Here is a 26,482-nt window from a genome sequence, read left to right as displayed (position 1 = left end):
TGACTTAGAAAGTTAGTGATTCGGATTCAGCGTGTCTGATTTACCTATGAACAAACAATGAAAGCTGTTCATGGCAGTTGTATTTGAATTTATATGAAATATAATATTAGAACTTATCAATCAGTAAAAATTACTTTGTTAAAGGCCTGTCGTGCTTGCTTGTCAGCTGACAATAGCCTTGGATCCAGACTCTGCAGACTTTCTGATGAACCTGCGCTATGTCTGACTGAGAGAGGGCCATGATGGCGGGACTCCTTATGACCGACCCGCTGCTTTGCCAGCTCCAAGAAATCTCCGATCTCCTTCTCATAAACTTTCCGCATAGAGATGGAGTAGTCCTGAGCATATGGATAAAATTAACAAGATGCGATTAGTCAACTAACCAACATGGCGTCATCCTAATGAAAGAAGTCATATGACCACCTCAGCAGCGTTATTTGCCTGACCGATAAAAGTTATATTTTACAGCATCCATTCCAATCATGGAATGTAATGGATGGGTGAAACTCCATTACATTCGAGAATTGGAATGGATCAATCACAAAGCATTTTTAGTAAATAATATCTATATGTCAGGAAAATTCTAGAAGATTCTACTGCAGTAATTACGGAGGTGCAACCAAGCTTCAAACATCGTATGCTGGGAATTACTTCGCATTTTGAAGCAAATATCCTCTAATTTCACTTAATATGGCAAAAAATCTATGTTTAGAAAGGTTGTACCTAGTGATATATATTACTATATTATATATATCATATAAAATCAGTAAAACAGACTATAGCTTTAGATAAAATACTTGATCATTGATAAAATGATCAATTCATCTTCACTTCTCAAAGATAAATCAATTTATCATTGAGCACTTTGCTCGGATTTTAACCTTTTTTCATATATATATATATATATAATACATATTATATTCATAATATATATTATAATATATTGTATAGAATATATCATATTATATATAATATTTGTATATATATTATATTTACAATATATATATATATATATGTCATATATGTATTACATATGATATATATATCACAAGAAAAGGGCTAAAAGCAAGGTATCCCGTAGTGTGATGTTACTGAGAACACAGATGTTTGATGGTATATGATTTACAATGACCTAATTATTAAAATAGAGATACTCAGCGAATAAAACTCATTATTGCAAGAGCCTATTTAGTACTACAGAGTTGCGTAGCCTTTGGACCTACCTTTTGTAGAGAGTAGAAGCTATTAGAGTCCATAACCTTGAGCCATAGAAGCAGACCTGTATACGGTAGAAGTGCCTTATGCAAACTCTGATGTCCCTGTATCCTCAGCTCCCCAGATCTGAGGGTGCCTTGCAGGGAAGCAAACTAAAGTTACAGAATAGACAATATGAACAGCCGTGACCACAGCAAAGGAATAATAACTGAAGTTAAAGACTTCAAACAAATATATCTCCTATGCCAGGTTGCCATGAAACATTTAAAACCACCGAGGAAAGATCACACGAGAAAGAGATACTAGTTAATAGGAATTCACAAAAATTGGGCTGATAAGCAATCGTTCTAAAAACCAGAAACATTGCGTACAAGTTTTGGGAATTCCATAAGATTTTGTGTATTTCGATAGATATTGACCCTATCACTATGTTTCCATGGTGCGCAGTACTGCGAAGCAGTCCCCTCCGAAGTCGAGGGTATTGTACGTTTCCATGCTGCGCAGTGGTTTTTAGCAAATTAGCCAAAGAAGAGAAATTGTATAAATCGAATCGCCTGATGGAGAAATAGAGACGATCGCGGATACCGAACGTCATAAACTGTCTTTTTATGATTTTGTCGTCATTATACTATTATTTACAATACACATTCACAAGGTTTTACAAACCTTAACACACTTTTTACAAAGTAATATATTTTTAATAAGTATTTTTAAGTAATATATTATTTAAACGTTAATTTAGGACTTGCCACCTATTTTTCAAAAAGTGTTGACATCGATAACAAAGTCCAGGAAAGTAATCACCTCATCATCCTCGTGAATGCAGACCATAATTAAATTTAGGTGAAAGAAGATCGGAAGAATAGAAAAAAACAAGATCAGCAGGACAACCTTTGTACTAGTTTATGGCCCTCGAAGATTCCGTCTCCACGGCATGAGAGCTATGCGCAGCCACTGCGCAGTCGCTGTTTTCTTGCTGCGAATTTGCACTGGCTTCGCACTGATCAGTGCGCAGTGATTTCAGTGCGAAGACGCCGTTTCCATGATTCGGAGATGGCGCAACTCCGAAGCACTGCGCATCATGGAAACATAGTGTATGTACACTGGCCAATGCTGTTCAGAGCAAATTAGACCATGACACCAAAAAACAAAGAAAAATATAAAAGGAAATTATGTATGTTAAAAGAAAAGACTCTTTTTACATAACAATGTTCTTTAATTTTAAATGCTAAGGTGTTGGTGATTCAGCATCTGGCCAGTGCTGGAGCATTTTATCAGCTCCAAAATGCAGCAACTTCTAAACAATTCCTGTATAAAATGCTTCAAATCATATGTAATGAGATGGTTCCACGGCAGCTACTAATTGAAATAATCTGTGACAGAATCTAATCTGCCAGCAAAGAACAATGTCTGTTCATAGCAACATTAATTAATGAAAAAAAGCAGTGCTGAAAACCTGAAAGTGAAACAACAGGAGAAAAGCTTTCACCAATCAGCATCAAAGGACTATTCGGGATGATGTTTATACTTGTCGAAATTCATTATTAGATAGGTTATTCATTTCACAGAAGATTACGTTATGACTTGTAAAAAATTTACAAATGGTATCACCTTGTTTTGTACCTGTCTACCTCTTTGTTTGGAACAGTGGATGTTCTCCCATTGTCAGATATGTTAACTTATGTTACTAATATTGCAGAATTAACTCCTTCATATATCACTCATATGTTTTAATTCTCAAGTACTACATATTCACGTCGTTATGATTTTATTTGTACTTGGCAAAAGATACACTCAACAATTGTATTGCTTTAATCAATTTGCTTTATTTCTTTTATTGTAGTACTTTAATCTTTTGTCAAAAGAGATAAAATGTACACCTAGACTTAATAATTTAAAGTCTTCCTTTTATAAATTCTCATTTTTGCGTTTATGACATCACATGGCAATACCATTTTTGTTTCATTAGATATTTTTTGTGGCACTGCATGTAAAACATTTTTTCTACAAAAATGTTTATATAAAGCCCAATAAAAGCATGTATATTATACAAGTATATACATGCTATAATTTATTATATACTATATATTATACTCTATAAAGATTTGTGTTAAAATACACATGTATATACTTGTATATAACATTTACTGAGTTTCAAACAACACACAACACGAAGCTCTATTTTTATCAACTAATGCACGACTATTGCATCATATGAACATCCAGTACACAAATAAAGTAGTTGTCAAGAAAAATATTTTCAGCTTTTCAAAACTTAGTCATGAGAAGGCGATTCAAAACCAAGATTAGCTATTTAAAACAACGTTTGTTTTTAAAACAAAGTCAAGGTTAAATCCGAATTCTGGTGTTGTCTCATCTTGGTCTATTTTTGTAAAAAAATTGTAATACATATTAACATGTAATACATTGTATTAAGATGTTAATAATAAATAGTGATTACATACAAAAATAAAGATGTATTGTTAATTCGTTTAATCTTTTGCCAAAAGAGATACGATGTATACTTAAACTTAGTAGTTTAAAGACTTCCTTGTATAAATTTTGTGTATTTATGCCATCACCTGACAATACCATTTCATACAAATTTTTTAATAAAAATAATTATGGGATGTCCAATAGAAGTATATGCATTTATAAGCAAATCCCTTCAAGTATATTACGGCATGTTATAAAAATACTAATTTAATCCTAATCAATAATACTGGGCACATTCTCTTGTTTCTCTAATTGATTGGAGTTGAAAACCTTTTGCATCAAGCAAGGCTCCCATCCGCTAGCCAGCCCAGCGTGCTAACCCCTACCTTACAGCTGCTCCAAACTCTTCTGATGTATCACCCCTTAACCATTTCACTGCCCTACGTGAGTTTATGCGAAATCTATGATCGACTGCCGTGGACACATTTTTGCGAAATTTACAGTTGTTGTTTGTAAACTGAATATTATTGATTCGTGACAACATAAACAACAATCTTTTGTACATTTATGGAATGGCCAGTTATGCGCAAATATTTTTTCAAAAATTAACCTATATTCGCGAAGCAAATTATAAACTTTGATCAGATATTTCCAAGTCAAAAATGTACAATTTTTTCTAACGATCGAACTTTTTAGTTGTAATATGGCTTCCGCAAGCGCTCACATGTTAGAAAAAAAAAACATTTTGTTGATGGCATTATAGCCGATCCAGATTTAAAATTTAACGAATACTCAGACAATGAGTCACAGCACTGACTCAGAAGGCGGTGAGAGTAGTAGTGTTGTAAAAGTAATGAACATTGTAGAGAATCGTAATAACTTCGTAGCGATTGTAAAATCACAGCTTTAGAAATGCACAATAGGCCTATATAGATACATTTAATTTTTTTGCATAGTTCTGTTCGTTAACATGTTGGCACATAGAATATGTAACAACAAAAACCAACATAGAATATGTAAAAGCATGGCTATTCGGGCTCTGCGCCTGGAATAGCCATGCTACTGCGCATATGGGCCCTCATTGTACCTTACTTTTTTCTATCATCTTGTTATTTTATGATTTAATGTAAAATAATACAAACAACCAAAAATGTTTTAAATAGGGTTCAAAACTGAAAAAAGTGTATACATATGATGCAGCAAAATCGGAAATTTTCAGTAAAATGGCAGTAGGTCGAGGGGTAAATTTGTACATGGATGGCAGTGAAAGGGTTAAACACTAAAAAGGTGAGTTGCCCTAAGAAATGCAACAGCATTCAAAACAAGTCTAGACTTGTTTGAATGCTGATTTGTTCAACTTGTCTTCTGCACAAAGTAATTTGAAAATACGCAGTAAGCAGCGAGAAAGACTAGAGTCAGCAATGTTCAAGTAGAAAGCAATCACTCAACATAGTGATTTATCGAGAGTTGTCTCGCCTACCAGTAATCACTGCGATTAGCGTGTACATCCTACACCAAGAGATTAAAAAGCAGAGTTGTGAAACAGCTTGATACTACATACTGTCTTCCCACAACACAAAGTAATTACCTTGGCACTATCAGCATCCTGTCAACAAGAGAGCAACCAGTGAGTATAATATACATTCACTAGGGAAGGATTAAAGGTAGGACACCTGCTGTGTCCTGATGTACACAGGTGTCATAGCCACATAGCGTAGTCACTAGCCACATAGCGTACACTAGTCACTAGCCACATAGCGTACACTAGTGTCAAACTAGTCACTAGCCACATAGCGTACACTAGTGTCAACAAGAGCAACAATCTGACAAGAAGTTTGGTTACAAACTGCAGAGCCAAGTGTTACAGCAAAATGCGACAGAAGCATTTCTAGTGACATGCATTGACAAGTGAAGGCACACAAAAATTACATGACAGTCCTAATGATTGATGCATTTAGCAATAAATATGAACAAGTGGGTGACAGAGAAGCCCTTGCATGTACTGCGTGGGTTGACAAATGATGAGATATATACATGTAGTTTAGTGCGCTCGGGAGACGTGAGTAATGGTGCTTGGACATCATCCAGTAAAAGTAGTACGCACAGACATGTAACAGGGGTAATATTTACGAAAAAATGATACCTTGTTGAAAGAAAGCAGGGCAAGCGATAAAGTGAAAACAGTAAAGAAATTGCAGCTGATATGCCAGGCAGAATTTTGTTGTAATTGTTTTTGCATTTAAATAGGTGAGGCTTATTATTTCATTTAGGGTTTACCAGCTAATCACATACTGGATTTACCAGCCAATAACACATCAGATTTACTGACCAAAAACACATTGGATTTACCTGCTAATAACACATGGATTTACAGATCAATAACACATCGAATTGATTGGTTAAGAATTGGCCGGTAAACTTTGGGTTTACCGACCAATCACACATTGGAATTACTGACCAATAACACATTGGGTTTACCGACCAATCACACATTGGATTTACCGAGTGATAACGCATTGAGTTTACAAGCTCCTCACAAAATGGATTTAGTTATTAGTCGTGCATTTGCAAAAAACTGTGCTAAATCAATTTTAAGCCTAACCAAAGACTTTTTATACACTTCAAAAATTTTTACAATTTAAGCCGACCATCAACATTGACACTGTTTTTCTTGTTGGCTCGTCGTACAACACACCATAAATTATAAGGTGAGCTTGAGTTAGAGCAAAAAACTTGTAACGGGTCTTGAGTGAGAAGTAAACATAGAATGACAACTAGATACAGGTAACAGTTGAGCTGTAACAAAAGCAACCCTAGGAGGAAAACTAGGCAGATGTCCCAGTAACAACCTGGTAAAGCTAAACAGAGGGACAGCTAGACACAGGTGAATGCCAGAAAAAGACACTAGTTCAACGCCAGAGACAGCTAAACTTGAAGGACAGCTAAACAGAGGTGCCAGGTAGACATACATTAGGGGATAGGTAAATATAGGTGTCAGCTAAACGAAGTGACAGGCAGAAACATAGGTGTCAGCTAAACAGAAGTGACAGGTAGGCTTAACAGGTGTCAGTTAAACGGAAGTGACAGGTAGATACAGGTTTCAGCTAAAAGGAAATGACAGGTCGACATAGACGTCAGCTAAGCAGAAGTGACAACTAAAGACATAAGTATCATGAGTTGAAACCAACCTTATCCACCACGCAATATAACTAACTGTCAAAGAACTGTGAATGCTACCTTTTCAGCAAATAGTGTCTTTAGTCTGTTTGTCAGCTGTACTGAAAAATGCTTGGAGAGCTGTGAAAACTCACTCGTGAGGGTCTTGTAGGCCTTCATGTGGAACATGGCTGCAGAACAAGATGAACATATGAAAAAAATGCCTGCAGAACCGAATGCTTAGAATTTAAGGCTTACAAAAAGATGTGTGCAGCGCTGATAGGCTATGATGCAAGACAACCCGCAAGTATGGCTGTAAAAATAGTACGATCAACTTCAGCTAAATTTGGTTCTACGAAACAACCAAAATACTTTAGAAAATGTACTTTGCAACAAGTTGTAGAACATGTTCAATTAATCAAACTCGCCTACCCATACCCGGTCTAAACATTCGAACTAGGTCTAACCAGCCATACCGCGCCTCATCTACCCATACCAGATATTCCCAGGCATCACTACAGTCTCACCTTCCTATCAAGTCTTACCTACACACGATGACTTACCATTTGCATTAGGCCTACCCTGATTTTACCTCACCTGGTTCGATTGAGCTGTTATCCATGCACCTCTGCAAGGCAATGGCGGCAGCTGTACTCATACGAATTCCTCCAGGACTGAGCAGGTCAGGCTTGATTAGTGCAGCTCTGTGCTCCTCTGAGAGGTTGAGATTTTTCTAATAAGTTCAAATAGTTGTACAAACAACAAGCAAGTATTCTGAAGCTTGACTGCGCCAAATCATAGATACCGTAAAACCTCTATTTGAGCGCCATGGAGCTGTATTTTTAATCCTTACTTTATAGTGGCCTTCTACTAAGGGTGACACTTAAATAGAGGGCGTCACTATATTTTTTGACTAACTGGTCCGAATTTTGGAAAGATAATTTAACCCTTTTATGGATGACATGATGCTAATGTCGCCTGTATTTTGCACGCTCCTCCAGGCAGAGCGACATTGTTATAAAGCTATTATAGTTGTGGTTTAGTAAATCAAATATACACACATACACATCCTGAACTCTCACTTGCTTTATATATAATACAAACTACAAGCAACTTAACGGACATTAATGCTATCGGCCTCACATCTTTTGCTAAACGGTTTTTCACATACATCAAAGTATCAGATCAAGTTAAACAAGAAACTACTTTGTGTAAAATATATTAGATGGACACAGTTATTACTTATTTCGATGGAGTTGCTTTGAAAATTTAAAGGAAAAAAATTGAAAAGCTTTGGAGTAGGAAAATGGATTTCGATATGTCGTAGCAATGATGACTATTACGTTGTATGCTGTTCCTGCAGAGTATTCACGTAGTTCATCACAACGCTTCAAGTCTTCATATCAGCTTGTAAATCACCTTATGAACAAATCTGAAGATGATGGATCGGATTTAGACTTTGACTTCGAATTTGAATGCAGTTTTGATATTTGTGACGATGGATTTTTGTCAGGCATACCGTAACCAAAACCATGGCAACCACTACAGCACCAAGGAAATAATTAATTATCATTGATGTATCCGAGTCATTATTAGCACCATTTTGTGGACACTTCTACTGATCACTTGATATTATTGGTTCGTAAGGATAAAGCTTAATGACTGTCAAATTGGCGATCAAATAAAGGTGGCGTTCAATTAAAGGGTAATGCTTTATTTTTCAACCCTCCTTCTATAAATACATTCGATAAGACAATTTGTTCAAATAAAGATTATACAGTAAATAAGCAATGAGATAATTTACAACCAGAACTAATGTGGTAGTTTAGTGATGCCTGAGTTCAATTCATAAATAATAACAAATAATACATAACAATGGGGCCAAAAGACAATTCGTGCTGACTAGGTTCAAAATTTCACAACTGCCTTGAGAAACATATAGAGTAACGTCAATAGAACTAAAACCCAAATTAAATTAATTTCTACTAATTTCTGAGCAAAAGTAAACCACAACATTCCTCATTGAGAGCAAAGAACTTCATGAGCTGACATGGTATATTCTCAAAAGCAAGTTAGTTATAGATTCAAACTCCTATTTCCCTTATTTAAAATTTTTTGATTGGCCTATAAACACAGTCAATTGATTTCCAGGTGATGATAACTCTTACACAGAGTGTTTTTCAAAATACAATCTGTTGCTTTAACTAGAGATCAAAGGAAAATCAATAACAAAGAACATTCAGAGAATCCAACGATTGTTAAGTAAATTATGGTTGTCGCTGATGCTAACTTCACAAAAAACTAAATAAACATTTTCCTATTAATACTACATGTATTATTGCTAGGTAAGAAAAGCATAGAAAACAAGAGAAGGGTGAGATAAATCTTGTAGTAATCCAGAATGGAATTGATTGGGACACCGTTTAATATTTCAAGTGATGTCAGCAAATGGCAATTGATAAATTTAAAAATGGTGAGATGATAAATTTAAACTTATTAGCAACAGTATATTGTTGACTGAGTAACCAGCTGACAGCTGTCGCAATAAACACTCCGAAGTATTAAACAACAATTGCTACTAAGTGAAATGACACTTGCATATCCCTATCAAATAATAAACCAAAATGTTTGAAAAAATCGATTTTTTTAAAAAAGTGGTACATCCCAAAGTTCAAGGTTGTCTGGAATATTAGTTATGACATTGATTAGATCATTTCAGTGATTAGGAATCTCAACAGGAGTTACTTACTCATGTCTCTTACTAACTCAAGATTGTAAAAAGTAATGAATTTTTTATTTATGAGTCAGTTGAGGGGTATGAGTGGTCACCTCCTCTTGACACTGAAATAACTACATAAGAGTAGACAACTCCGTTCAATTAGGCAGCCCACGCTACAACCACCCAGAATTTGAGTCATATATGCAAAATGCTATTCTATATTTGCTGTGAATAAGATAAAGAACTGAGGCTACATTAGCAAAAGATCGATGGTTTTCTTTGAATTGACAATTAATCCGTTGCAGTTTTTTTTTGTATGTTAAACCCATTCAATGTCACAGCAAAAATTCGTACAAACACTGTTTTTTGTTTGAGTCATTCCACCGTGACACAACTTTTAGTAATTGCATTCAGCGTTGAAACAAACAAACTATATAAAAATTTGCAAATAAAAACTTGATGCAAAAATTCCAAAAAACTAGGTTATACATACAAAAGAAAAATAATTCAGTGACGGTCATGTGTAATAATAAAATGTGGCTCGTATAATCACTTCACCTTTACATTAAAAATTTACTTGTAACTAGAAATTGTAGTAGTTTTCATCAGAAAGTATCGGGTATTTTTCTATCATTTCCATAACATCAAAAACAATAAGATTGTTTTGGATGTTTGAGGTGATCTGACTGCCAGGATGCTTCTAAATTACTAAAATCATATTGAAATAAACAAAACTTGGTCACGGTTGAAACTTTCAAAAGAAAATGATGTCAAAAAACTTAATCGCAGGTAAAAAATGAAGTCACTAGTTGTGCGACTGTCTGTCTCTATCGTTATTGATGTCGGCTATTGTGTTCCAGTTGCAGCATTTTGCGTTTCTATTCTGTCGGTGTCTTTGCCGAAGTGCAACAAGGCAACAGCTTTGGGATTGTTTGAAAAATTGGTTCAAAGATATTTGCTTAAGCTTTCCAAAAATAATATTATTCATTTTTTGAGAAAAGCATCGCTTTCTTTGTCTATGCATCACTACCAATCACACTGTTCTTCTTATAAACCAATGTTCTAAAACTAAAAGCATTGTTTAATATTATTCGAACCAGACCATTTATAAGAGATCTTCATACCTACATGCATACGCGCTGATTTACAAAACTGCAATGTTTTGAGAAACTTAAGACATCGTATGACGTCAATTATTTTTGATACTGAATGAGGTATTTGCACAAACTTTATGACAAAGATATGCTAGAAAGATTTTTGTTGAGATGATCAAAAGTTGAGATTAGTTAGTCACCCAATGTATCACAGATAAATCATGATGACAAACCCTTGAATCAAATGAAATGGATAACGTGATAACATTTGCTTAATCCATCACCCCTCTGTCCATCTAAATTAGTGCTGGACGCGGGTAATAAAACTCGTGGGTTTATTTTCTCTCGAATCTCGGGTAATAGAAATTTCGAGTATTTTGATCTTGCGGTTTTGACTAGCGAGTTCGAGTTTTGGTACACAAATCCATCAAGTAGAGTGGACAAAAAATCGGCCTATTGCACCCTGCGCACTGTTTAACAACCCACCTGATAATATCGATCAACAAAAATAGTAAAAAATCCTAAATGAATTAAATAGAATTATAATTGCATTGTATATTTTAAGATATGTTCGATGTTTGGAAATTTTAGACATGAAATCCGTATCAACAAACCCGATGTCCGAAAAACCCATTGGCTAAGAAGTACTCATGCCAAGCACTATGAGCTATCCAATACTCGAAAAACTCAAACGGAGAAGGCCGAGACTAAACTCGTTGGCCAAGAAGCACTCGTGCCCAGCACTAATCTAGATACATAGTAACTCAAGGAATGCACAAGATCAGGTGTTACTCACGACAAAGGAATTCAAGTCAACCACTAGTTTGTCCAGATTTGCCTCCCTTATTTTCATAAGGTCATCTTTGTCCTTCATTCGTTCCATCTCCTCTTTCACCGCCTAACATTCATAAATCGTAATGCATAGGTCAAACGGCCACAATAATTGACCTTGTGATATGTTTTTAGAGAATAAATCTACCAACTACTCTTTATAAGAACTTCTGTTTCATCAGAATAGATGGAAAACCAAATGAACATCCTTACCATCAGTGCGGACACAAAAAGGGAAACAAATAACCTACTGTAAATTCTCGCATAAAAGCCTACCCTAGAAAAACAATCCTAAAATGACGAATTTAGAAAAACAGTGCTAAAATGGCGAATTTTATAAAACTCCGCATATAAGCCAACCCTAAAAATCGAAACGTCGTAAGCACCTATCAAAAGCTAAAGACTGCAGAAGAGAATTAGCTCATCACGTACTACGAGCCGCACAGTGCTGCCTAGCACAACATTTGATTACAGCTAAGAGTCGTGTGGAGAGGTGAATCTATGTCGCTTGTCGGCAGCACCATACACAAACAGAGAAACCAAAGATGGACATGTCAGAACCTATCAGAAACTTGCTGACGCAGCCTGGACGAGTGTAAACAGAGTGTCACAACTCTAAACATTCCTTGTCTATAAATGTCTTGCTGTCAGCTTATCACAAATGCATGATGCAACCTGCATGCTTAATATGTGGCTTTTTGGATACTGGTTAAAAATAGCAGCAAAATTACTCTCAATCCATTTTGTGCTGCTTGAAAACTAGTGAAAATTAGTGATTATGTCACGGGCCTGTTAAAACAAGTATCATAACAATACACATGCTTGCAAAATGAGCCCTCTTGGGAAACAGGAAGCGCTTGGCATTACATTTATGATACCGTCTTTGGCAGCTTCTATTGTTCTATATTAATGTACAGCAAATCAGGAAATACTATTGGCTAATTTCAATTCTCAACAGACACTCTTACATGTAAACACGAGCAAACTGGTAGATTTCCCAGTAGGCGAACTGTCTTGGCAAGGTTAAAACCTACTGCTTTAAACTGATAGGCTCAGCCAATCCAAACTAGAACTCTCGACACAACAACATACGACAGTGCATAGACAACAAAATAGCGCTTACAGCGAGTCCACTGTTTAATAATGAGGTTAGATTTCATTTCTTGGTAGACAACATAGCGGTCTGGCTAAATAGAAATAAAGTTGAAGTAGAAATAAATAGTTGCTGCTGTGGCTACGCACCGATGAGACATAAGGCTAGTTCACACTATATCGCTGTATCTCGGGGTTGATGCCGCGATACTTTAGTGATTGTCGATGATAACCACGTTCACACTATCACATGCCCATCCGCGCTTGCATCAGGAAATACTCCGTGATGCAGTGTCTTCATTTATCATTTTAAATATTTGCAAAAAACCTCTTTGTTTTCGCGTAATAGAATCAAAAACTAGTCCCGCATAAACTATCTTAAACGGATATGAATAAATCACGCTATTCGCGTCCGCGAATTACCATCACCAAAATGGTTCACATTTGAAAGGTGATCATCGATGCTCGACAAAGTTTGACAGCTGCAAACTCTCCCGATGTGTCCGCAATGCTTCGTCGATGCCATCGGTTCACATAATTGATGATTAAAGCCGAAAGAAAAACGCTGACTAACGGCAATATAGTGTGAACCAGCCTTAAACAATGCATCGCATTAACAAATAGATTGAGCAATGAAAATTGGTCTTCGTTGTGTGAAAGCCTTGCCATCCTTGCTATATTTGTCATCCCCACTATTAAAGTATCAGGTATACTCTAGGCCACTGATGACCTGTGATACCAATTACGTCTGTTCAGCTATTGGTTTCGCTGTAACTTTGTTCATAGCAAAACTTTTACATATTAGTGATGAAAATCAACTGAGTACATAAGTAGCTTTGGTTCAGACATAAATGGAAATATAGAAGCAAATTGGATTTCAATAGATTTAACCACTTCAAGAAAGGTTTTACAAATAACTCAAATTTACACTATTGGCTTTCATATCTGTCGCACTGTGCACTGTCGCACTGTGCACTGTCGCACTGTGCACTGTCGCACTGTGCACTGTCGCAATATTACACTATTGGCCTATATCTGTCGCAAGTGAGAATATCATGGCCATATATAAATGGTTGCTTATGTGAAGCCCAATCATCATTTGAAAGAAATTATCAAATAAAAGCAATTTGAGCAGAAATGAATAAATTGAAATCCAAAGTATGTCATTTAGGATACCCTAGTTCTGCCAATAGGCTGTGGATACTCAATGATGCAGCTTCGTTAAGAAATTCACACAAGCTCTGACCTTCAATCGGTCTTTTCCAATGCAGCGAGACTGACTTTCATTCTAATGAATGTAGAGCTAACAATACATAAGCAAGAGAAGACAATTACCAAAAGAAAAAGAGATATACTCGCAGCTATCGCATGATCATGTGTTAAACATCGATTGGCCGTTTCCAAAGCAGTGGGACTGACTTTGATTCTAATGAATGCAGAGCTAGCAATGCAAAAGCAAGAGAAGACAATTAGTAAAAGAAAAGAGATATACTCACAGCGATTGCATGATCATATGTGTTCAACTTTGATTCAACCAAGGTCACTTCATTTATGGCTTCATCTATCAGCTGCATCAGCTGCAGCACGTGGTCCTCTGATGATACGATTGAAAGAACATTAGCCTGCAAACATGAGAATATTGGTTAGAGAACCAATTGCTCCCACTCTATAAGTACAATCACTAAGTCTAAATTTCCATACAGCGGAGCGTAGCTGCGTGTTGCCAGCCTTTTGCACTACGTTACTCTCAAACACTGACTACTAATTTTAATTTGATAAGATGGGCTTCTGCCATATACTAGTGTACATAGCATACTGGCTGATGTAGTACTAAGTCTTCTGCCATATACTAGTGTACATAGCCTACTGGCTGATGTAGTACTGTCTTCTGCCATATACTAGTGTACATAGCCTACTGGCTGATGTAGTACTGTCTTCTGCCATATACTAGTGTACATAGCCTACTGGCTGATGTAGTACTGTCTTCTGCCATATACTAGTGTACATAGCCCACTGGCTGATGTAGTACTGTCTTCTGCCATATACTAGTGTACATAGCCTACTGGCTGATGTAGTACTGTCTTCTGCCATATACTAGTGTACATAGCCTACTGGCTGATGTAGTACTGTCTTCTGCCATATACTAGTGTACATAGCCTACTGGCTGATGTAGTACTGTCTTCTGTCATATACTAGTGTACATAGCATACTGGCTGATGTAGTACTAAGTAACTAAATCTTTAACATACAATCACCTCTCAAAAACTTAGCAGAATAAATACCATACTTTTCGGACTATTAGCAGCTACTTTTTTTCTGATGTTTTGAGACATGCAGCTTATATAAGGGTGCGACTATTCTGTAGTTTTTTCTTTCACCGCTAAAGGCGCATTAACCAGAATCTCCGGTTAGTGCCCCTCTGGCGGTGAAAGAAAAAACGAAACAGTGCCTAGCGGTACTGTTCCGTTTAACTAGCAAAGCTGCTGCTGTGTTAAAATCACTGTCCTGAGTTATGCGGCCTATACAAAGATGTGGCCTATGTACTGATAATAATTTTTTTGAAAATAAAGCAGATGCGGCTTATATAAGGCTGTGGTTAATAGTCTGCAAAGTAAGGTATTACATTTAGCTTTAGTTTCAATGCAAACTGCTTCACGACAACAATCCAGGAATGCATTCATTGAAGACAATTGTCCTTAATGCGGTATCTGGTCACTTATCCCCTGGTCACATACCCCCCTAGGCTATATACCCCCAGGTCAATTACCCCCACACAACACATAATACAGTTTAACTTAAATCAGTTAATTTTTGGTGTAAATCACAAGAACCACTTGCTAATTTGTCATGGTTTAATTAGTAGTTAATGATGAATAATTAAAAAGACACTTAAAAATAAATGCATTTATTTACAAACTAATCACAAAATTATATTTTAATACAAACAGACAGTAATTTACATGTATTTGCAAAACATGTACATGTATAGACACTTATTTTTAGACAATCGTGAAATTACATTTGAATATTGCGTGCTATACCACGTAAGAATTCAAGACTTGGTCTATTATCATAGTCCGCAACTATTGTCTGCAGTCTCTGCGATATAGCTTGATATTTTGGCCTTTGTGTTGGTGCTGGTTCACCAGCTATCATTTGGGTGATGGAGACTTCATTTAGTGCTTGCTCTCTACGAAGTATGATCAAGAAAGGCCAGAAGTTGGGATGGTAGGCACTGATATGTGTATCCCTTTTAGGCACTGCCATAAAAGGGATACACATATTTATTCCTATATTATTTATATTTATAATTTCAAAGAATCTAATCTATGATCAAGGGTATTGCATTTATAATTAGTGCTTAGTGGAAACTCTTCAAAGATATCATGAGTAGGGGGTAATTGACCTGGGGGTATATAGCCTAGGGGGGTATGTGACCAGGGGGTAAATGACCTAAAATCCCTTAATGCATGTAAAGACAGATTCTTGAGTTTTCAATCAGATAGACTGTAGCACATTTATACGGAAAATGAAAGTTCTAAGACTACCAATTGAGCCCTGAATTGCTTGAAGAAGACCTGATTTTGTGAGTAATCTGCTCATATAACTCATCACTAACAAAAGAATAGGTAACGCCACGGAGCACCAGTCTCACTATACTAAAGATTATTCTGCAGTTGTGGAAGTGGGTGGATTGGTGCAGTTGTTAAAGTGTTGGTTTACTGAACAGAAAATCATGAGTTCTAGTCCGGTAGCAAGCATTAGTTTGTGAATCCTTTCAATTACTATCTATATTATTTTGTGAAGACAAAAATTATATATTATCTTGTGAAGACAGGTATTTGAATTTTTTACTGATAGATTTTAACACATTTATATGGCTAATGAAAGATCTAAAACTACCAATTGAGCCCTGCATTGCTTAATGTAGACCTGAGTTTACAGACTGAATAAGCTCTGGTGAGTCTGGTCTTATAACTCCTCCTTCATATGAGAATTTGTGACAAGATGCCACAAGGCATCTCTCTCATTATAATAAAGATTAATCTGCTATTTTGCAGGGTGGCTGATTAGCCGAGCTGGTAGCGTATTGGTTTACCAAGCTGAATGCATGAGTACAATACAAACTTTTATAGAGCTTACCATCTATATCATTTCTTCAGTGTGACGGTTTAAAGATTACAAGGCCAAAGGTTTATAATACAATAGATCTGCCGAGCATGCTTTTCTATTTAAAATGATATCTACAGGCTCTGCGAGCAAAAGTTACTTACCCCATCAAGCATGGAGAGATCATTGGCCAGTTTGTCAGCAAACTTATGAGCATCGTTGATAGCAAACTCGGAATCAGCAATGAGCTTTTGTATATCTGCTTCTTCCTTCTTTGAAATTACCTACACGATGAGAGCACCTGCCATAATCTGTCAGACTATCAACTACATGGTTAGAGCATTTGTCATAAGCTGTCAGCCTATCACCTACATGTACATGCTTAAAGCACCTGCCATAAGCTGTCAGACTTAAATGAGAAAAGTCTCAGTGTGACAGAAAAATATTATGTGAAATGTAATTATGAGGTGTGTGCAAACTAACCGTGTAACGGCAACATCTTAAAGTAGCGTACATGTGAAATATTTAAACATTCTGTGGTGTGAGGTCACCCATGGCACGTCAAACAAAATCTACATGCACTGTGATTGGTCCATATTGTGTGTGTCCAAGTGGGTGCTGCTATTAAATTTTGGTACAGAGCCTATGGCTAATTGTAAGCGAACAACAGAAACAACTAAGAGATCAAAAGGTGGCTACTCATACCGCTGTTTCAACGATGTGTTTGACATATGCTTACGATGGCATGAGCACAGGGTCTGAAATGTTGAAAGCCATTCGTAACACTTTTGCATGTCTGTTTGGCGATTGGCCAATTCTGGATGTAAGTTAATTATGGTTACTGAAAGGAGTGGATGCAGTTTCAACTAAATTTTTACACACAGTATCTGACTTTCAATCAGCACTTTTCATGCAGCATAACTAAATTCCATGACAGCAAAGTAAATTCCATCAGGTAAATGGTGAGCAAACTTTTTGTCTTCGAGTGTGTTACCAGACATTTGTGAACGTGATAATTCTTTCACTGATTCACAGTGAAAGAATTCAGTCACTTTCACAATGTGACTGCGCAGTTTTTTGGTCAATGTGAAACCAAAGCTGGAATTAGTGAAAAGTGTTGTGATATTTAATTTTAATCGAGAGTTGTCTTCCAGTTCTTAAATGAGCAGATTACTCCAATATTAGTGATATTGCTTATGTTCTAAAGAAACAGTTACTTTCTGTATAAAAGTAAAACGTGTGAAACTTCAGTTTGTACTTGTCATGCTAACATCACTAAACATCCTCCTTAAATTATTTTACTAAAATAAAAAGCCATATAAAATCTAACGCAGTAACAAAACACCTTGACAGCCACCCTTTTAATCAATTGATTAAAAGCCTGCTTAAGCGGAATTTTCACCTACAGGTTCTTGCAGCATGCACAATATACAGCAGCATCGAGTACTGACACGCTCTTTGGACTATTTATTACACCTCGTATAATCTATGCAAATAATGCTAGGGATGTATGCAACTATTTCAGCACAACCCAAACATGGCCAATAGGATGCAAACAAGGAAATACCATAAGCATAACACAGAACTCAACTGAACACATACAAAACATGCCATACAGAGTCAATGACAAACAAAGTAGTTGATGTCTACCGCTTTAGCATGAGTCGTAAACAGCCCGAGAGACTAGAAAAGAAAATTATTGTCAAAAGATGAATAGAGTTATCAATCGAGCAAATGAGTTACCAATAAAGTTATCAATAAAGTGATCAATGGAATTATCAATAGAGTTATCAATGAAGTTATCATTATAATTATCAATAGAAGTAAGAATACAGTTTTCAATATAGTTATCAATAGAGTTATCAATCTACGTTAAAAATTGCACGTTACAAATTTTTCTTCAGCTCAAACTTTATGACTTGAAACTGTGATTTTTCTTACAAAAAGACTTAGAGCTAATAAAAAAAGTTGTATTTTATTTTTAAACTTATATGTAAGCTTTTGATGACCCTATCAAAGTGCTTAACCTTTTATACCTTATTTTATTTTAATAATCATCCATGGATATAAAGATGAGACAATTTCAAAAACTCTTCATTAAGCAACTTGATACGATTTTTATTGTTCATCTGTATATCTAGATTCTCTATTTAGAAATACAATGTTCTAAAGCTTATAGATGACATATTAATATACTTCCATGATATTTTCAAGTCAAACACACTATATGTCATCACTTATGTCATCGAATTCTTTTCCATCGAAAGGTAGCAGACAACTCCAGAGCAGTAGCTGCAACCTACTTTCTTTCACAAACTTGCGAGTTGTTTAGAAACTATTGACTTAAAAATTTAATGCAATTGGAAACGAATTTTCAAGAATTTGTTTATCTGCATTGAGAATTTAAAGCTAAAGTTTTACAAAATGATCAGTTTTTTATCTAAAAGTGAAAACAATACTGTTGCTAACAGTTATGTTTATTCGAAAGGTAACAAAGAAAAGTTGCCATAAAAGTAGTTATGATAGCCAATAATAACTCGGAAATCAATCAACTTTCCGCACTCATTCTTTCTTTAGTTCCTTATGATAAAAAATGCTACCAAATCCAAGTACATGTAAGTCAAACATTGGTTTTGAGCGGTTTGTGCTCTTCATCTAAGTATGTCACCTATAGAATTCAAGTGCGACCCGATGGCAGCAGACATCAGTGTCTTAATGCACAATCACAACCGTGTCAACAGATTAAAACCCTGCTGCCAGCTGCCAAGTTTCAAGTATCATTATTTTTTAAGCCGCCTTCTCTATTATACTAAAAAACAAGCTACAATAACTAAAAAATAAATCAGCACCCCGCTACACATTTTCAAGTATTCATTTTATTCACTCAAAATATAGACTGTGACAAGCATCTTTAACTAACGCTGGGAAGATGAAAATAAATAGTCAGTATTTAGCATGCTATAAACTGGATTTATCTTCTAACATCGGATGAATGATGGTAACATAGGCCTACGCAATAATTGGTTCAAAACAGAACTGAAATACTGAAAACATTGTCACACCAGCTTATCAAATAAAGTACAGGAAACAGAACTGTGAAGGTAGGTTAGTAGGCCTACACAACATTTGGTTTGCCATTTTGCAGTTGCTTTTCTACGTGTAATTATACAATCGACTTCTGGTGTGAAGATGTCTATGCCTTGTCTGTGTCTATGCCCAGACTTGATGTCTCAAATATTTTTTTGTTTTGAAAGTGCCATGATAAGCAAGGAAAGACATTCAAATGACCATTTACAAATATTTTCACAATTTTTCTGGAAAGTTTGCAGACACTTGAAGACAAGTGTCTGGAAAATTATCAGGCGCTTGAATACAAGTGTTTCCAGAGAAACGGGATATATGAAGTGAGATACCAGCCACAAAATTATCAAAAAAGAATGATGATGCAGGGATCTTAAAAGCATAAAAACTTTCTAGAAAAAGAGAGGATTTCTGAAGTCTATAAAAAGCTTTTTGCTAAGTAAAGATTGAGTACCTGGTAAGGGAGGTCACTGAGTGGGTCGAATGAGCCATCATCAACAGCACTCTGCCCTACGGTGCTCGATGAAGGAAGGGAGACTAAAGATAAAAAAGAACAGGGTCAGAAGATGCAAGCTCTCTGGACATGAAAGCTGAATAATGAGACGTTTTGTCACATACGTTCTGGTACAGGACATTTTGATGCAGGTTGCTAGTTCAGAGTATATCCATCTTTCGTCATGACTTGTGGCTCAAAAAGTTTCAGGTGGAGGAGGAACATTTGTACATAACGGCTACATTTACATATTTGAGAGCTATAGTTCAAAAGACCGTTTAACCAAATTCTGGCTATGAGAAAGTGAAAACAGAAATTTTGCTTTTTTATGTATTTCGAAGAAAAATATATTATGTGTGAAGTTCCATGAATAAAATGTTTTTGACCTTTTATTGTTTTTATCATCATTTTATTTATTTACTGTATATATATTCAAAAATAATTTCTTCAGTATAAAAATAGTAGTGCCAAGAAGTCTTGAGCCAGAAAGTCCTAGACCGCCCTTGATGATGTATTGCAGACTACCAGACTAGTTACTAGCTGACTGACCCTACTCACCATCAGATACGACATTGCCGACATTCTCAAACTTGGGCTGGGTCTTCAGATACCTTCTACTCAGCTAAAAATAAAAACACAAACATGAAGCAGCTCAGCAAATAAATCAGTGTAGAGTGTAGACTCATGGACAGTTGTCATCATTCACATGAAACTGAATTTACCAGTGTACACATGTTTACAAAACTCTTTATGAAAATTTTATTTACTTGAAAATTGTAATCATTTTTAACTAGAAAATTACACTGTCATACAGCCCTCGACCAAAGAGATATTGGAAAAAAAGAAAGGGTACTGATGGTTGAGAAATGCAATATTAGCAGTCAAATGGCACTACAGTGCAATAGGATAACTGCAATGGTAGCTGTATGTACTGGGTGTGGGTGTTATTATATACAACAACTAGCAATAATGAAAGGAAAAGATTATATGTTTAAATCTCTCCCCCTGCAATAGGAGAAATGCAATATTGGCCAATATTAGAAGTAAAATGTACTGATATTATTAGAATAACCAGTATTATTAATATAGTAATAATATAAAACCAATACACAATTTTGTTTACATTTAAAAACGTCATAGTTTTTTATAATCTCATAAGTATAATCTCATGATCTTAAAATCTCATAAAAATCATTAGAAAAAATATCATCACCATTTCCTTTACTTACACTGCGTTGTACATCAGTTAGAATACTGAAGTACTCAAGAGTCTAAAATGTCAGTTACTTTGAAATCGGCAAAAATGAAACGATTTCAGTACTCCTACGTTAATTACAGAAACCTTGGACAATGCTATAGACTGGTGAAATGTGCACGTTACTTTTTCGTGAAATGCGCACGACTTTACCGTTCTATTCTCTGTCGCTCGGCATTTCAATTTCCGGTCTTAACTTTTATTAAGCCAAGCTTTTCAAGCGTTTTGTGGCGATTTTCGTCCAAATTAATCTGTCTATTTGTGTATAATCCGATCAGATGGGTAAGTTTTAAGGTAATGCCGACAATTTACAAAAACTTGGTAACATATTTAAATAGTCTTAAATGTGTTTTGTATCGTTATTATATTTTAACGACTCTACAAAACGATGGTGAAATTTGTTGATGAAATTTCAAGACAAAGGTTCGTCTCATTGTTGATGATTAATTTTCGTAAGTTGTGTGTACATGCATTTATCATAAAAACTCTCATACTTCGCTTCCGCTCGTTTGGTCGTGGGATTATTTAGTAGTCATTTTCAAGTGTTAAAAGTAGAAAATTTTATTTCATTCAACGAGGTGAAATCTTATTAAATTGTTAAAATACAAATTATTAGTATTTATTTGATGATAATAATAAATGATCATTTATTGAAAATAACAAAAAACTTTACGAGGTTTAATTTCTTCAAAGGAACAATTTATCATCATTTGTAATGCTTGCATATGAGCAGTAGCGGAAGATAATTAAAATGTGAATTGCAGTAATTCCTCCAATTTTGCGTGAATTCGCTGTGTCACAGAATTTCAGTGGCTTCATGAGCATATGTGCACATAAAGACACCTTAACACGATCATCGCCAAGGCATAAGAGTCTATAATATTAAAGTCCACTATCAAAAAGCTAGCTGACTTCAGTGACACAAATAGAACCTTTACTAATATATATTGCCTTTTATACTCAGCTAACTGAAATAACTTATTGTTATAGGCAGTGCACTAATACTGCATTATTTCCTGCTCGAGTATTTTGTTTGAGATAACTATTATTCATCACAGAAACAATCTTCCTACAAAAATAGTTACAGGATGTGCAATGTTATCACACCTTATTTTTTGAGAAAATATTGCAAAGAATCCCAAGCCTGGTACACACGAAATTGCAGAAAATAGAGTTGTCCTCTCGGTAATTATTTGTAGACCCTTGTTTAAATTAGACTGATGACATCATCAAGGCAAAGCAGATATGTCAGGAAATATTGCGGCTATCAAACTTTCTCAATATCTCGCTGTGCATCCACAAGTCTGTGCGGTGTGCACCGCTTGGACAAAGGTGAATGGCTCTCACAGGTTACTTAATCTATATTTCCTTTCATGATATTTGCTGCGGGACTAGTATTTCATCGTTTCAGCGGCTGCATTGTATAACCAAAACACTATAGGGTGGACTATTTACAGTTGTAAACGCAGATGGGTTTGTGATACTGTGAACAATGTTATCACAACTGATTACCAATCTAGTGGGGACTACTGCTGATATACTGCAAAACAGAGTGTACCAGCAATTGGTCTACTGCGGGCTGTTGCCTATCAACACAAGCATTATAACATCACTTATGCAGCAGTTTGAAAAACAGCATTTAAATACCACTTTAATATATACAATCGCGAAACTTGTGAACTCTTACAAAACTAGAACATACAAAGCCTCCTATCTTGAACTATACTAAAAATATCTATGCTATTTTGAACAATAATATAGGTCAAATCTGAGAATCAGGAAGACAACAGTCTCTGACATCAGCAATGGAAAGTTGAGAAAATAGTCAGAAGGGATATTTCAAAGTATTGGCACCAGTTTTTGATAAAAATGAAAAGCCTTTTTTCCGTAAGCAATTCAATTATTGTGAGCTCTGAACAGACTTATTCCAGCTGTTCACTCTCGTACTTGGTAGCTAAATACGACTAAATTGTTAACCATATGAATGATGTTTTTAGAAATGCAAGTTATTAAAAAAGCGCTGCAGACAGGAGTCATAATTAAAATTCAGCAATAAAATGGGAGGGGTTTGAGTAATAGAAGATGTGCAATGAGGCTACAATTAGCTGGAAGTGTGAGTAGTATCAGTTGAGAACTTGCTCTTCAGCTGGGAATATATTACAGCCTTTCTAGGACAGACAACTACTGTATGGTGAGTACGAGTTTCAGATAGATCTGTCATTAAGGGTGTCTGAACATTGTGTTGTGCAATTCATTGGATCTATGAATGAAGACGCTATTACATGAAGGTGACAATTAATGAAGGTAGGAAAAATTCTATACGCAATGTATTATTGAGAGGACAACTAGCCAAGCAACATCACTTTTAAGATGCTGTCGAGAAGACAACTATTCAATCAACATACTTTCAAGATATTATTGAGAAAACCACTACTCAAACTACAATCACTATTAATATATTACTGGGATGATAACAACTCAAGCAACATCACTGTCGAGATATTATTGGGAAGACAACTCCTCAATCAACATACTTTCAAAAAAATATTGAAAAGGCAGTTACTTAAGCAATATCAATTTTAAGATACTATTGAGAAGACAACTATTCAATCAACACACTTTTGAGATATTATTGAGAAGACAACTAGTTATGCAATATAACTTTCAAAATACTATTTTGACAACTACTTAAAGTAAAATCACTTTTAAAAATGAGAGCTACTAGAGTAAAAGAAGCACAACTCTACATTCACAAACTACCATAGTTATCTAATTGCTTGTCAAAGATAGAAATACAAACAAGAATGATAATAAATATCAAGAGAACAAAATTAAACTGATCTGTAAGCTTTTGGGATTATCAAGGATTACCTCTGAGATTATCCGGTGGAAATGATTTGAGATAAAATTTGGCTGATAAAATATGGGGCTGGTCAAAGAGAAAACAATTTTAATCTTTGATTTTATTCTTTACAAGTATTGAAGTCAGTAAGGCGATCAAATCTAGCTATTTATGATTGATTGGAATCAATAGGAAAAATCAATTGAAACTTGAAGACAGCCAAACGCAAGACTATTGACCATGCAATCAACTAGTTGTTTTTAACCCAAGTGTTGCCTGGTGCTGATGGATAGGTCATTTCTCAAATATAGTTCCCAGCTATGTCATGATACGATCAGCTAAAATAGCTCAAGGAACAGTGTTCTTTCTATAGGCAAAAACCTCCACATGAAAACATATAACATTTCGGCATACAAAGACATGAGAAGAGGAATAAACAGACACCGCCTCTCATACCTTCCACAGTACTTGTATGAGGTCACTCCTCTCAGAAGGCAGGTCAGTACGCCACTTGTAGACCTTGTCAAATACCAAATCCAGTTCTGCGGCAGCATCCTGCTTGTCTACAGTAGGTCATTGCCATAAGCCCGCTGCCTATTCATTCGCAATTACATCACTAAACTGATGCCTTGACGGTCTGCATTACCGGTACAATCTACTTTCAATCACCAAAAAAAATCAAATTTTCAAACATGCAATGTAAGCTTAGAGTCATTAAATGGCTCCATAACCAAAAAAATTTTCAGCATCAAACGCTAGAAATTTCTTGACAGTTTCATAAATGAAGTCGTGGAGGCTGATGAAGATTGAAACTAACATGAAAACTATAATAGAAATTGTACCACCTAAGTAAGTTTAATCCTGAGTAAGTCTAAGTTGAGGTAAGTTACATCTACTTATCATCAGCTCCAAGTTCCACCCTAGCATTGTTGAGCTTCTTACATTTCTCTCTCAAGTGAAATACAAAGCAAAACTTCGTTTTATTCTAGTTTTTTACATAATTTTTACATCTCAAACTCACTGTATAATTGAGCACGTAAATATAAAGATATTGGTTGCTGTTATATTTTTAATGCATCTACAAGAGGGAGTCGTATTTCTGGTTGTAAAGTTTCTGTAAACTTGACAATATAGGAAATGTTCAATTTGTTTCTGAGTACACTTTGTACCAAAAGCACTAAAGCCATGAAAAACGAGCTATAAGGTAGCGAAGAACAACTGTATACCAAGAAACAGCAATCAGTCCCATATTGTCACAATAACGTATGCAATTTACGTAAACACGAGTTGAACATGCGCAATACCTTCGTAATGGCCATCTACTGATTTAAGATCAGATAACTCCCAACTAGCTTTCTTCTTGTAGCCATCTCCCTTTTCTGCTTTTTTAACAGTGTGCAACTTGCAAACCACTGGTTTCTCACTCGTTACTGTCAAACAAAATATGTATCTTACTTCTTGTCTGATTAAAATGCAATCATGGCAGTACTACCCTAGTTGATAGAAAACTACTTCAACTGAGATGGTATATCAGTTGGAATACCAAATTATTAAAAATGACCGGTGAATTTCAGCTCAAATTATTTTAGCTGTTGCCATGAAACGACAAAAAATATGTTCCACTGTATTAGTCAAAACAAGTGATGAATTTGTGGACTAGCTGAAATTAATAGTTTGTTATCTTCTACTTTTCACAATTTTTAGGCACATATAAAAGAGCTGAGGTATGCATAACTTTTTATTGGCAGTAGTAATCATCAACATAAGGATTTTTTTAGTTTTTTCAAAAAAGTTTGGTAAAAAAACAGAAATCAGGAATTCTTGAGTGAGTTCAACGAATGTGTTTTAAAAGTTGGTAGTTAATTTCATAAAATCTTTCCAAAATCCATAAATTATTACTAAATATCTGATGAAACATACGAGGACACATGAAAGCTTCACAGAAAGAAATACTTGAAATATTGGTGATATAAAATGGTTCCAAATTTGAGCCTTTCAAATCTCTTATTACGAGGTAACTGACTAGCCAAACCAGGTGTAAAATAAACTGTATGTTAACCCATTCAGTGCCAGTAATAGCTGTATCTGAGTATTCCCTTTTCTCAATGAAAAATGTCACTCATAAATCAAGTTTGTAACAATTTGTAGTTTTTTGATA

General features: G+C 35.4%; 1 protein-coding gene across 1 annotated transcript in view; it reads right to left on the bottom strand.

Moving 5' to 3' along the window:
• LOC137401567 (exocyst complex component 1-like) overlaps positions 1–26,482 on the bottom strand; it is a 47,826-nt gene that overhangs the window by 19,128 nt on the left and 2,216 nt on the right. The window contains exons 3-13 of the mRNA XM_068087995.1: positions 25,618–25,754; positions 24,781–24,882; positions 20,786–20,849; positions 20,189–20,271; positions 14,040–14,165; positions 11,417–11,518; positions 7,405–7,540; positions 6,889–6,998; positions 2,126–2,140; positions 1,224–1,367; positions 135–338 (exon numbers count right to left, since the gene is read on the bottom strand). Of these exons, the coding sequence (XP_067944096.1) occupies positions 135–338; positions 1,224–1,367; positions 2,126–2,140; positions 6,889–6,998; positions 7,405–7,540; positions 11,417–11,518; positions 14,040–14,165; positions 20,189–20,271; positions 20,786–20,849; positions 24,781–24,882; positions 25,618–25,754 (1,223 nt within the window). The remainder of the gene's footprint in view (positions 1–134; positions 339–1,223; positions 1,368–2,125; positions 2,141–6,888; positions 6,999–7,404; positions 7,541–11,416; positions 11,519–14,039; positions 14,166–20,188; positions 20,272–20,785; positions 20,850–24,780; positions 24,883–25,617; positions 25,755–26,482) is intronic.

This window comes from Watersipora subatra, chromosome 8 (assembly GCF_963576615.1).
Source record: "Watersipora subatra chromosome 8, tzWatSuba1.1, whole genome shotgun sequence".
Taxonomy (NCBI): Eukaryota; Metazoa; Bryozoa; class Gymnolaemata; order Cheilostomatida; family Watersiporidae; genus Watersipora; species Watersipora subatra.
This window is presented reverse-complemented; position numbering and strand designations above follow the sequence as displayed.